This window comes from Daldinia decipiens (assembly GCF_022478715.1).
Source record: "Daldinia decipiens strain CBS 113046 unplaced genomic scaffold F4813scaffold_12, whole genome shotgun sequence".
Taxonomy (NCBI): Eukaryota; Fungi; Ascomycota; class Sordariomycetes; order Xylariales; family Hypoxylaceae; genus Daldinia; species Daldinia decipiens.
The window spans coordinates 418842-431815 of NW_026054555.1; the positions used below are offsets into that span (position 1 = coordinate 418842).

The following is a 12974-nucleotide window of genomic DNA, read 5'->3' on the forward strand; positions in this document are numbered from 1 at the left end:
CTGTGCCCCTTCTAAGAATGGGGGAAAGCATGCACTCTCTATATTATAGACATAGTATCTAGCGCATACCCTACTGGGCAATCCTATTACATACATTCTAGCAATAGTATATTGTTAGAGAGAGAAAGACTACCTGCCGCGGGATTCTGGTTGGAGTGGACTTTCTAGCGTATTTCCTTTTCACTTCTGATAGCACGTACTACTAATCTGTATATATTTCTGTTAGAAGGCTGTATATGATTGCCTTGAACTATAATTCTAGCAAACAATTGTTCTAGAATAGCCGTTTCTCAGATATAGATTTGGTAGGGTATCAAAGTCGGTATCAATATTGAATATACAGTACTGCCGGGCTCTTCAGACTCAAATACCACGACCACATACGCAATAAGCCATATACACCATTCTATAGCTATTATTTCAATTCAAAGAATCGCAACGGCTCCAAATAGCCTTACCAAATTTGGGGGTAGCGTATGTATTTGCCCCCTTTTTAGTTTTCTCTCTTGGTTAATCACGATCGATGACTTTTAAGTTGCGAAACGGAAATCGAGTCTATCAAACGAATAAGTTAACAGGTTTTGAGACTGACAAGAGGGGATATCTTACCGCTTGTTACCCTTATCGGTCGTGGTCTTCCTGTAATTGTCTTGTTCTTCTGGAGTCATGGCATCCCACTTCTGCGCCTTTGAATTATTTCTCCAACGGTAGTAATAATATGTACCCGGGTATTGTATTATCTGTAAATAGTTGAGTATTCTCTTGTAAATAAGTAGATAGGGGCTTGCGGTGCTATAAGTACTTACACACATCCAGACACAGATAACTAGTAAACCCTTGTTCGCTTTGAAGTATCGCGGCGAGTCGCTAGGTTGGTAGACTATAAAGTTAGCACTTATACTCTTTTTATCGAAGGGAAAACTTACTGTTCGCACCGATCATTCCACTAACTTGAACCCACATGTTGTAAATACTACACGAGTTAGTATGAGTGATGACACGCTGTAAGGGGAGGAGTGGCTTACGCAGCAGAGACTGTTCTGTTCTGGACGGATCCCGCATTCCTACTCGTCCAGGCGACTTGTATAGGATGGGTGCTTAAACTCCGTTAGTTCCTGATCACTTCCCCCTTTTGGTGTGGTACTCACTATGGGAATGATAGCAACACTGTTGCAATGGCGAAGTACGCCCAAGGGCTTATCGGATCTGGCAGGGCTATCAAAGCAGCGAAACATGGTAACAACCAAGCATCTTCCGCCATCGATACGAAACTCCTATTATTTACCAACTCGCTTACCGCAGTGATGATTAGCATGGATATGCTAGAACCGACGATGTTCGGAATCGAAAGTAAGTTAGTCTGGATGACGTTGAATCCCAGGCCTCGGAAGGAAAGCGTCAAGTATTGACCGACGGGATATTTCGGTATGCCGAATAATAGACCTAGAGCGTACAATGGCCACATGTCGTAGTCTTTCGCACTTTCCCATATTTGTTTGACGGAGAGACCTTGTCGATTATACATTCCTCCCTTCTGGGGGTCGTCTCGGATAACTAGGAGTAGAGTTAGAAACGAGTTATATATAAATGCATATACTCGACAAGCTTACCCGAGTTGACAATAATCTTCTCTTCCTTCTCGGTGAAATACCCTTTAGGGTTCCACCAGCTCTTTGTCCTAGCCGGAGATTGAGGCATGAGAAAGAAGGAAGCAACTCCAACCAAGACTATAATAGGGTTAGTATCGCAGGCGTTAGAAGTGTAGATCATCCTTACAAGTAACAACGCCCCTAATAATGTTAGCCATAATCATATAATTCGCGGAGCCTATGACTTACTCAATGAGGAACAACCATCGCCAGCCTTCGTACCCCAAGATACCGCGCATGGATAGGAGACCAACAGCAGCGAAACCGACACCGATGTCAACTAAAAGAAGAGATCAGAGAAGTACTTTAAGTTTAAGTTATAATGATCTAGTTACCTAGTTGTGAAGACATCCAGTACCAAGCTAACCTGATAGGAAGCTAGGAAAGTCAGCATAGCCCCTCCATAGCCTCCCGATATACATGTTGCCCAAGGGGAAGGTTGCTTACCGATCTACCGGTATAGAAGTAACTGAGGTAGAGGATCGTGTCCCTATCAAAAGGTTAGTAAAGCTATTAGGCCCTAAACATGCAACGAAGACTTACGGGATAAAACCACCTTGGAACGTTGCTCTAGTTTACGTGTCAGCCAAAGTCCATACCGCCAATAACAGCTCAACCCACATTAAGTATCTAGTAGCGAGGAAAGAAGCTCTGCCTTTAAGGAAGAACTGCATTGCTGATATAACGCTGAAAATGCATATTTGGATAGGAATCCATAGATCGGGACCGATACTAGAAGATTCAGTTAACTAAACTCTTAGAACATTAACTACTCCGAGAACTAACCGCTTAGAAATCAGTTGGGAGGGCAGTTCCGCTACTAGAAAGCCAACTCGCGATATGGTTTGACCGGTATTCTATTAATCATTAATATCGGACACTTAACAAGCAGCTAACGATGCAGCTTACGTAGTCGGCCTTACTAAGGCCCAAGTCTTCCAGCATGTTGTCCGAGACGGCGTTGGAAATATTTCCTCGGTCGATGTTGAGAGCAGCAAACATAATACAAACCCAGACCTAGACAGTCAGCGTCGTTATTTTTCCTACATTCAGACACTAACCATGATCTTCCAGTCAACCTTCCGTCGCACCGCTCTCTCTTCTCTCCACGTCCACCGGAAACCAGGGTCGAAAGCAGACCAGTTCTCCCATTGGGGATGGATGTAGAGCTGTTTTAATTCTTCCACGTTCTCGGAATCCCAGATACTGGGTTGTGTTGCGATCTTGGTCGAGTTAGCTATTAGTTCTAGTTATGTATTAAGCCCAAGGTCTTTACGAACCGCATCGAGGTCGTACGGTTCAGTCTTCGGACCTTTTCGAAGTCTCAAGAAACGCAGAATAGCATCGCCAAGCACCGATTCCATACGCCCCGTCTCTCTTGGTGCCAATGCTGCCGGGGTGGGGGGAGTCATGTCGCCGGGAATCTTGTCGTCGGGAAGGCCTTTGGATCTCACGCTGTCATAGTCGGACGTTGCAGCGGACCCGGCACCCGGGGGCGCGGTAGCCGGTTGTTGAGAAGACATATTGCCTCTATAATCAAAGGAGAAGGATATTATTGCACAAATCACTTCTCAGGAATAACAAATCGAGTATATATTAATAAGGGGGCGCAGAACTGAAAGGCCTGACAGATGTTACGTAGAACGTGTACCCTTCATCTATATAAGGATTCATCAATCAACCAGTCGACGCGTCAAACAAGGGGTTCCAGACACCCGGGCAGATGGTCAAGGACCGAGACGCATTGCCTAGCGGCCCAAGTGGAGGGCGTTATAAGATAGCATTAACTGGAAAACGTGATAGGTAATACTACGTATTATTAGGAGATCCAGAGGGACTTCTACACCCTCACGGTTTACATTTCGGTCGAATGTCCGGTAATACCCCACTGTGAGAATGGTGACATTGCGATTTATTGCCAAACTCAGCTAAGATATCCCGAGGAGATCCAGAATATGTTGAAAAGTAATATAGGATCTGCCAAGAGCGTTGCGCAATATGGATACCAGCGCACGCCATTCTTCCCCATCGCTAACTTCGACTCGATCCGGGAAACTTTCTATCCCTGGGGGTTGAAATTTATTTCAGTAGTAACTTTATCCATTAAATATTTGAATTATGTAGGTACCTAAGGCAACTTTCCTTTGAATTATTCTTTTTATACATATGTCCTTAAACACCTGCGTGATGCAGGTACATATTCCACTTATTTGTATTCGCAAACCAAGGCTTTGAAAAGACTTAGGATACACTACCTTAACGAGCAACGCACAGTATCTCTTGAACACTTGAGGACGTAATAAAATATTTTTTTGAGTATCTAAGAATTTGATCGTGAACTGCCACTGTGGGGTACAACTGTAATCGGTTCTTGTCAGCTGCTATCGTATACTTATTGTATATCGGCCTGTATGTTTGCTACGTATTTTTGTCGGCTATTTTCGTCACCATGGATACAGCAAATATTAGTACTTGTTAACACCAAAATACACATCGCGATTCCTACGGGCGCACATTCTAAGATCCCTCATACACCAAACTACCCAAATAGATTGAAAACAGAACCAACAACAGAACTCTTCGATTAATAGTCAAACCCCGTCGGCTATTCTAAACCCGGATCAGCAATGTCTTATTATTACGACAGCCAGCATGGCCCCGGCTCCAGGGATCATCTCATCGTTCCGGAAACGGTAAATAAAACTTGGTCTGATGTAGTTGACCTGTTAGCTAACCTTATCGTAGCTTCTCGGAGCACCACCGACATCTCAGTCATCAGGGCTGGTGGTTGGACTCACCGCCGAGCTTCTCTGTTCAATATTTGAGCTTCTCGATCCTCTGGATAAGGTCTCTCTAGCCTGTTCCTGCAAGCACCTCTTACACATCTCACACCTCCACACCCAACGACAAACCCGAACGTTTGGTAGCCGTCTGCTCCTATTGCTGTCGGCATCGTCCGACGAGGAGGAGCCACTGGGGGCATATACGGGGCAAATTCCCTAAACATCGGCACTGAAGGACGGTTGACTCTAATGTCATATCTTGGGGACATCATTCATGCATTCAACGCCCCGGGTGTTTATTGGAAGAGGAATTACGCAAAAGGGAGAAGGACAACGCACTTGATCGGAAAACAGCCTTAGGCAATTCCATCTGAATGTATCTTACGTACTTGCTCATCCCTAATAAAATCGCCCTTTTTCGTAATAAGGGATAAACTGATATTAGAATTTTCTCGTTAAAAGTGAGGCATCTACATTAAAGAAAACCACTCCATAACAAAGAAGCCGGAATATAATACATTGTATAATACATTGCTTACTTTACCTTCGGGGTTTAGTCATGATAGTGGTGGTTAAGCTCATGCTGTACACATGTTGCGGCCGCATTATATTTCTAGGCATTTAATTCTAGCAAGGCAAGTCCTCCGAGTCACTTCTGGTCCCGGCTTTTAAAGCATCTGCCTGCCGGATCAATGCTTCGTGTCCAGCACTCCTGGGCTTGATGCTGGCCTGGAATGGAAATGGCTGGCTGACAGTGCCCGCTGTGAACCTTGCCTCTGGTTCAATTACCTCGCCCGTTTCAGCCACCACTGGTTTAGCTATGTCAAACACTGCAAGGGTACAAGCAATGGCTAGCCAGACAGACGACTCCCCGAGCAGCATGGCGGGACAGGTGCGCCGCCCAAATCCAAAGACGAAGTCGCGCGGATCGGGGCAGGGATCGGGGCCAACGTAACAAGAGGGATTGAAGGATTCCGGATTGGGATATGACTCTGGGTCGTGGGTGAACCACCTGGGTGATCTAAATCAGTAATAGTCCCGACAAACAGGGTACAGCGGAATTATAGATTGTTGGAGCATTCAGGTGCCCGTTGCTTACCATATATTCGCAATAACTAGCGCGCCTTTGGGAATAAAATAGCCGTCGCATATATCGTCCTCGGTTGCCACACGAGGCACGCCGAGGGGCCCGACCGGGTGCCAGCGGAAGGCTTCTGTCACAACTGTTTCTATGTATGGGAGGTTCTGTCGGTCGTCAAAGGTTGGAAGCCTATGTGTTCCAATGACGCGATCTATCTCTTCTCGGGCCTTTACTTGAACTTCTGGATATAACAGCATGGCAAGGAAGAAATTTGTTACTGTAGTGCCACTCTAGTTTGTAGATATTAGCAACAACTCATACATGACGCTTGTGAATGTACAACACAGACATAGGTGTAGTTATGACGGGGGACAATGGAAGAGAAAACCCACAGTATCAGCACCTGCGGCATATAGGGAAACAGCGCTCCATTTTATCAGGTCTTCTTCGTCACTGGTTGCTAAGTCGCCTGCTTGCTCGTATAGTGAGGATACAAAACTGGGTTTGTGGTCACCCTGTGCCATCCGTTTGTGGACAAATTTATTTGGTTTGTCCACGAATTCTAAAAGCGTTGCCTTCCATATTTTGGCCGTTTTCTTAAATCCTGCCCCGGGCATCCAATTTGGGAGATACCGAACTGTGGAAAGGTTAGGAATGATGCGGTCAAGCTTAGGTACCCAGGGACATCACTAACGAGCTGGTATCACATCTACAAGCCAGGCACCTGGCACCGTGGCTGCTGCGAACTGCTCGTTAAGTCTATCTGCAAGGTCGACAAGGGGATCGAACGTATGGAGCTCGATCGTGTACCCATAAGTCAGCTTTAGGATAATAGCACCTGATAAACTGCCATGCGATGATCAGTTAATGCTGGTAGCTATAGATGTTTCGACCTCTTACGACAGGGCGTGCTTGTCAATATCTTGTGGGTTTCCTAGAATGCGCAATAAAAAACGCTTCACCTCGGCGTTTTGCAACGGACAGAAGCGTGCCACGGCGCTTTTCGTCCCAAGTACAGCGAACATGCATTTTCGGTGAGCGCGAAGGTGATTTCCGTAGGGTATGATAGCTGTCATGTTCTCCCATCCGCACCTGTACTATATTAGGTTGTTTTCTTAAAATTGACCATTTACTGTGGGGGAAGGGTACTACTGACATCTCTCCTCCAAATACCATACGTGGTCTTGAAGAATAGATCGCCGAACGCTTTTCTAAAAGCTCTAAGGCCAACCGAGCCGAATGTAGAAGCACCATATTCGTTCCCATCACAGTCACGGAGCTGATAGGTCCTGTAAAAATAATAAGATGTCAAAATCATAGGCACTCATATTAAGGGATGTATATAAATTGGTAGATGCATAACTATTACCTACCGTAAAGGTCATTATGCTTCAACCAGTGTTCCCATTCTGGAAACCCAGGTCGTGGCATGTCTGAGATGTTGCCCACAACAGGCCATGGTTTGGGACCTGGAGGCAATGGGTGTGATCTTTTTCTTCCGGATGAGAGAAATCTGGTGAACCTTAGTATAATGACACCTAATAGAACAACCACTAAAGTAAGAACGGCAGACACCATCGTCAAATCAAGCAAGGAAAGGTCTGCTAGGGGAAGATGATGTGAGTGTACGTGGGAATGTGTTAGAGTGACTACTAGACTAAAAGGCAACGTATAACGGTATAGTTCTTATCTGTTATGTACGACTAAGTGCTACTCAAGTATTATAAGGTATTTTTACTATGCCTACACCTTCTTAAAAATAAAAAAAAAAGTCTTTATTATTAGAATTATTTATTTTACCTTGTTATATAAATACTTACTTTAGTATGAATCTGCAAGTAACTATTGTATTGGTGTGACTTTAGGTAGGTAGGTTAGGTACTTTATAACCCCGCGGCTTTGGAGATTATAACAGCATGTAACCTACCTATTCATATTATGTTGGACATGTGGATGCATGCTAGCTGGAATTGCGTCGCTAGCTTTGGACGATTCGTGGAAATAGGCAAACGCGAGCTCATCGATGCTGGCAGACTGGATATGAGTATATTTTTACGAAATACAACGTTTACTGCATTCGACTTGAGCGATCTGTTCTATCATGACAGCAAAACTCATCGGGATATTCTTTCGAAGTGAGTCTTCACTCAGCTAAATCATATATGGCATATACTTGTTACCGCTTAGCACTATGAAAGAAGTGCTTGAGATGTATCGAGCAGGTGAGATTCAGCCGGTGCCTATCACGACATTCGACGCATCAGACATGGTCCAGGCCTATCGCTATTTCTCTTTAAAAGACAGAGTTGGAAAGGTTGTTATCTCCTTAGAAAACCAGTCGAGTCGCATACCCGTAAGTCCTCCTACGTTGTCATTTTGAAACAGACCGAAAGGCTTATTATTCTAGGTTGCGCCACCAAAGTATCTAACGATCTTTGACCCTGAGAAGGCCTATGTGCTCATAGGTTGTTTAGGTGGTTTGGGGCGGAGCCTTAGCGATTGGATGCTGGGACGAGGTGCACGGCATTTTGTCTTTCTCGGACGTACAGGCTGTGATAAGCCAAGTGCTCATGAGCTTGTCTTTCGCTTGCGAGATGCTGGAGCTAATGTTACTGTAGTCAGGGGTGATGTTTCTGACATAGATGCTGTAAATGCTACGATAGCCGCATGCGAACACAAGCCGATAGGTGGTGTCGTACAGGCGGCGATGGGGCTTCATGAGGCCTTGCTGTTGCGAAGGGGAATCCAGCCATTGAACGAAGACGAGTTCCTTCAAATCATCGACCTAGCAATTGTACAAGAAAAAGGTGCATCGTACAAAGGTGCATCGTACAAACTAAAAAAAACTAAAACAACTAAAACAACAAGATCCAGGAACATCACATATCCTTACGGGGCTAGAACCCTTTCGAGTGCGTGAACTAAAGACCCAAGGGTTTGACGTCAGCCACGGCACATTGCAAGACCCGCGCGCTAGCATAATCGCTACTGCATTCAGAGGGCCCCATGACGACAGCAAAAGCAATATGTACATGCAATAATCAAATAAATGCGTCTAGCCAGATTCAGATTGCCGATATACAGTGGTTAAAAGAGGCGCCGGCCAGCGTAGTCAGCGTAGCTGCCATCTTAGTCGCAGAAATGGATGCTCCGTCGCTACACGATGCAGTCCTTCGTGTAACAAGGAAGCAATTCTCGAATTTAATCCTGATGCCGCTGGAGCGGATCGAGAATGGCAAACCGCTACTCGACTTTGGCATCGATAGTATGATCGCTGCCGAGTTCCGTACCTGGGTCTGGACAGCTTTCAAGGTCGATATCCCTTTCCTTGATATTTTAAGTCCACATAAATCCCTTGGTATGCTCAGCAACTTCATCGCCGCGGAGTTGGAGAAAGGGCGGGCGTAAATAAATATATTCTCCACTTATAATCATTAATTATTCAGGGTATATAGGAGTGATATAACATCGCAGCTAGCTCATTAACCCCATCGGTCAGTTGACCAGAGGCAGTATAGTATCGTCAAACCCACCACCAACCAGACCAACCTATCTGTTATAAATACACGTCTGGTTTAGTCCGCCAGACAGGTATCAAGGTATATATATGTACTTGGTATATGAAAGCCCTCATCGGGTAGTGGTATCTCGCATTCGCATCCGCATCCGCATCCGCATCCATCCGTCCCAAACGCCCATCGCTTGTCCAAGATATCATCTTACTTATATACAACCCCCCTTCTCCCTCATAGGGCATAATTCTCCGTATGCAAGAAAATCTCCTCAAGCATCGGATCGCCCCAAATTTCCGCCTGTAGTCTGGCCACGGTCGTCGCAACACCTTCCCTCATGCTCGGCGGACCACAGACAAACACCGCCGTCCTTCTGCCCAGAATTCCTCTCCCGTCCGATCCCCCTGTCGTCCACTCCCGCAGCATGTAGCCCAGATCCGGTCGCCCGTACTCAACACTCCACCCCCCATCGATCTGGTGCGGCACTGGAAACGCGAACCGCATTAGGCTCTTTTGGAACTCCGTCGGCGTCTCTGGGAACCCAAAGTCGAACCCGGATGGCGGGCCGAACGTCGATGTAGGACGTGCTTGTGGGGGTGGTGCTGGAGGTAGGTTTGTCGTGCGCAGGTGAGCGAACTCGGGTGGTCTTAGGACAGGCTCAGAAGGTTCGCCTAGAACGTTTTCCGGACTGGGAGTCGGTGGGAGTCGCCGCGGTGATGGCGGCGCGTAGTTGAAATGCGGTTGCTTGTCCGGGTGCGTCTGTAGCGGTGGGAAGTGGAATTCTCGCTTAGGCTTGTCTTCGGGGTATTCGTCCGCAGGAACCGGTGCTGGCTGCTCTTGATTTTCGGTATCGCTAAGATCCCGACCTTCGAGTCTGCGAAGAGACTCCTCTTGGGCAGAGAGGCGATTTGAAGGTGGTGGGCCTTGCGGCGGGATGTGATGTGGCTGCAGGTATTTTTGTTGGGGAAGGGCAGTAATTCTGTCTTCATCCTCTGCCCGCAGCTCACGCTCGTAGTCTGGGTTGCCCTGCGCTTCATCCCTTATTAGTTGAGAATTGCGCTTCAAGGCAATACCCGCCACGAATCCGTCTAATCTATCATGAAACATATTGCTGAGTGGCCGGGGTGCGCGTTCACGAGGAGGCGGGGCTCGAGATTGTCTCTTAGCTGCGGTGACAAAGAACTTGCACGTCACGCTCTCCGGTGGTGCAGAGTCTCGGCAAATACGCAACTCTTCTCGGAACCAATCCATCGCCTCAAGTCGTTTAAGAGCCCACACGACCACTACTTTCTTAGTAATGGCCTTTCCATCTCGCATACGCTTAATCAAGTTCAATAACTGCGACATGAGCGCAGTCACACCGCTTCCACCGGCAATCAGAATACATGTGTCGAACGCAGCCAGCTCCCGGCGCATGCCTCCATACGGGCCATCAAGATACGCCCGATACGTATGGAACGGTCCCTTATCGATGGCAGTTTCCAACACTCGTCGCGTAAAGCCGCCATAGGGTTTAAATACCAAGGTGCAGTCTCTATACTGCTCGCCATATTCAGAAGGGAAATCCTCGCTACAGAGCGACGAGATAGTAAACGGATGATTATCGAGGAATGATATGCCGGGCATCCGTAGATAGACATACTGCCCGGGCTTCCATTTCATCTGCGTAGGAATCGTGATCTTAATAGCGTTCTCGGTCATCAGAGTGATAGCTGCTTCGTCTCCCACCAAAAACGACATCCGCCACGGCTTGATCCAGTTAAGCTTGAATACTCGAATGAAATAGCACAACACCCAGATAGCTATCGTGGCGTATAGGTAGTCCCAAGACGCCAAGTAGTTTTTCGTATGCCAGAAGAGGCAGCCAAGGTACACGAGCCCGACCGGGACATGGAGTGAAACGAAAACTTCGTAGGCCATCCTACGAATAAAAGGAAGTGAGGCAACGCAGAGCCAAAGCAGCGGGACCAGGCATGCGATACCAGTACCATAAATAACACCACTTCCCTCGGGGAACAGCTTCGAGAAAACCAACATACCACCGTCATCCCAGACAGGCTGGATGTAAAACGGAATGGTATGCACGAGAACGAGGAACAAGCAAATGTATCCGGCCCATCTGTGAAAAACGTTAAGTCGCTCGGGCCCGATCCCCGTGATAAGTGTGAGCAAGTTCGCCTTCATGCTAGTCGCAACGATCCAAGGGGTCATAGCAATCGCAATCATACCCGCACGGATCGCCACGGGAGGCGAGCCGTACTGGATGCTATCCCAGTAAAGCGGCTGCTTAAGGAACACGTACAGGGACACGAATGCGAGCGCGACGAACCCGACGAACAATACGGCAAGCGACGAAAACGTAAACCGGTGCTTCCTCCACACGATATCCGGTATGGGTCTATAGAAGACCCATCTAAAGAGAGCGAGCGTGTCTAAGATGGGCCCGACGGCGGAGAAGTCAGACTTGGGCTTAAAATCCTTCTTCTCGCCACCTCCGGGTTCCTCGGGGAAGAACTGTCTTCCGGTGTGGCCCGTGTGCATGGTGGTCGGAAGCACATACTCGGGATCGAGGCTGTATACATCTCGGTAATGTTGTTCCACCTCTTGCTTATATATCGCCTGTCGGATCTTATCTTGCCACCAATGCCATATCCGTACCAATACCACCAACGCCATTAGCGCGAGACTGAAGTAAGTCCATCCCAAGCCATACTTTCCCGACTGACTCCACGGGTCGACTGTATTCGCTTCCACCAGGCCTGGCGGGCTTGTCGCCGTTAATGGGATGTATATCCTCTTCGCGAGTTCCGAAAGCGTTCTCGTCGCTCCAGCCATGGCTGATGCTGCGTCTTCCGCCATTATTAGGGACAGAAGATGGGAAGTGGTGTGATAGGTTCATTAATACCGCGCCCCCAATTCCTACTAAGCCAACCAGCTCCAAACCTTTGGCTTATACGGGACCTTTAATTCTTGGAAAGCCCACGTTAACTCTTAATTCCTTCTAATATATTTCCTTGCTACATGGGTGAGAATTGATAGTATTCTTTCCGCGCTGACATGGGCACTAAATATAATCCTGGGAGTAAATTGGAACGAATGAAGTCCTATGATATAGCGCGTGATGAGGAATGCCAGACTCCCCAGTTCACAGAATTAAAAGACACTGAAGGATAGCAATGGTAGCCATTGAATAAGATGGCGACGAGAGGGCAACGACGACGAGAGGGCAAGCAGAAAAAGAAAGAAATCCCGGATCGACAATGGGGATGAGTGCCGGGGAACGACAGGTAAGTATATATTATATCAAAGCGAGCAGGGAATAGCCAGGATGAATAGCCAAGATCGCGGTGACAGGGTGACAGGGCGACAGGGCATCAGGGTGGGGAATTAGATTTCGTTTTGGACAGATAAGTCGAGTTAAGTCGAGTAAAATGAGCAAAATGAGTAAAATGAGTAAAGCTGTATGCAAGAGGTGCCAATATGGTAGTAACCTAGTAGTGTATGCAGAAATATGCGACAAGGTTGTCAAGTCTCTTCCGTCACACAACTACCACATTGGGCCCTGCGATCTCCTTGCAGGCCTTGCAGGTCTTGCAGGATGCCCAATAGGAGTTTTGCGAGATTGGCCTCGTGGGAAGAGAGGTCAAAGCTAGTGTGTGGATTGCAATCGGTTGATGAGCAAGACTACCCACCATCCCACCCAGCGGTTGGCCGTACCTCGATATTGGCTGGCTGCTGTTGGCGTCCTTCGAATGGGAAAATGGGAGATTTTGTTCCCCGCAGAGCTGCACGAGTTCTAGTCCATCTGCACGTTCCACGGAACAAGCGTCGGCGCTAGATTTTTGTACATATCGCCCAGGGGTCCTACCCAGGTATTATATAGTATGCACCTACCTAGGTATGCATTCTTCTATTGTAGGGAATAAGAAGCTACCTAACCTAGGTATTG

The 12974-nt window shown here is 47.2% G+C and overlaps 5 protein-coding genes across 5 annotated transcripts; 2 read left to right on the top strand and 3 right to left on the bottom strand.

Moving 5' to 3' along the window:
* Positions 1-530: 530 nt before the first annotated feature.
* Positions 531-3172, bottom strand: F4813DRAFT_395573 (MFS general substrate transporter; the record flags this gene model as incomplete). The annotated part of the gene is made up of 17 exons (XM_049247714.1): positions 531-555; positions 610-740; positions 807-880; positions 927-973; positions 1026-1097; positions 1149-1554; positions 1611-1727; positions 1777-1790; positions 1839-1929; positions 1985-2027; positions 2097-2139; positions 2193-2219; positions 2271-2381; positions 2436-2506; positions 2559-2666; positions 2711-2872; positions 2930-3172. The coding sequence occupies 17 exons, from the start codon at positions 3170-3172 to the stop codon at positions 531-533; spliced, it is 1785 nt and encodes a 594-aa protein (XP_049100652.1).
* A 1019-nt stretch (positions 3173-4191) lies between these two features.
* On the top strand, positions 4192-4864 carry F4813DRAFT_41880 (uncharacterized protein). The gene is made up of 2 exons (XM_049248460.1): positions 4192-4342; positions 4395-4864. The coding sequence occupies exons 1-2, from the start codon at positions 4277-4279 to the stop codon at positions 4650-4652; spliced, it is 324 nt and encodes a 107-aa protein (XP_049100653.1). The 5' UTR covers positions 4192-4276; the 3' UTR covers positions 4653-4864.
* Positions 4865-4936: 72 nt separating this feature from the next.
* F4813DRAFT_395577 (cytochrome P450) lies at positions 4937-7157 on the bottom strand. Its single transcript, XM_049247715.1, has 7 exons — positions 6887-7157; positions 6670-6802; positions 6414-6605; positions 6208-6359; positions 5906-6150; positions 5532-5803; positions 4937-5444 (listed from the first exon to the last, which is right to left on the bottom strand). Exons 1-7 carry the CDS (start codon positions 7089-7091, stop codon positions 5060-5062), a joined length of 1584 nt encoding a protein of 527 aa, XP_049100654.1. The 5' UTR covers positions 7092-7157; the 3' UTR covers positions 4937-5059.
* Positions 7158-7451: 294 nt separating this feature from the next.
* F4813DRAFT_388456 (KR domain-containing protein) lies at positions 7452-8921 on the top strand (the record flags this gene model as incomplete). The annotated part of the gene is made up of 5 exons (XM_049246704.1): positions 7452-7648; positions 7701-7866; positions 7921-8335; positions 8388-8541; positions 8573-8921. The coding sequence occupies 5 exons, from the start codon at positions 7452-7454 to the stop codon at positions 8919-8921; spliced, it is 1281 nt and encodes a 426-aa protein (XP_049100655.1).
* A 153-nt stretch (positions 8922-9074) lies between these two features.
* Positions 9075-12226, bottom strand: F4813DRAFT_41904 (ferric reductase like transmembrane component). The gene is made up of 2 exons (XM_049248461.1): positions 11931-12226; positions 9075-11874 (listed from the first exon to the last, which is right to left on the bottom strand). The coding sequence occupies exon 2, from the start codon at positions 11858-11860 to the stop codon at positions 9260-9262; it is 2601 nt and encodes an 866-aa protein (XP_049100656.1). The 5' UTR covers positions 11861-11874; positions 11931-12226; the 3' UTR covers positions 9075-9259.
* Positions 12227-12974: the final 748 nt, after the last annotated feature.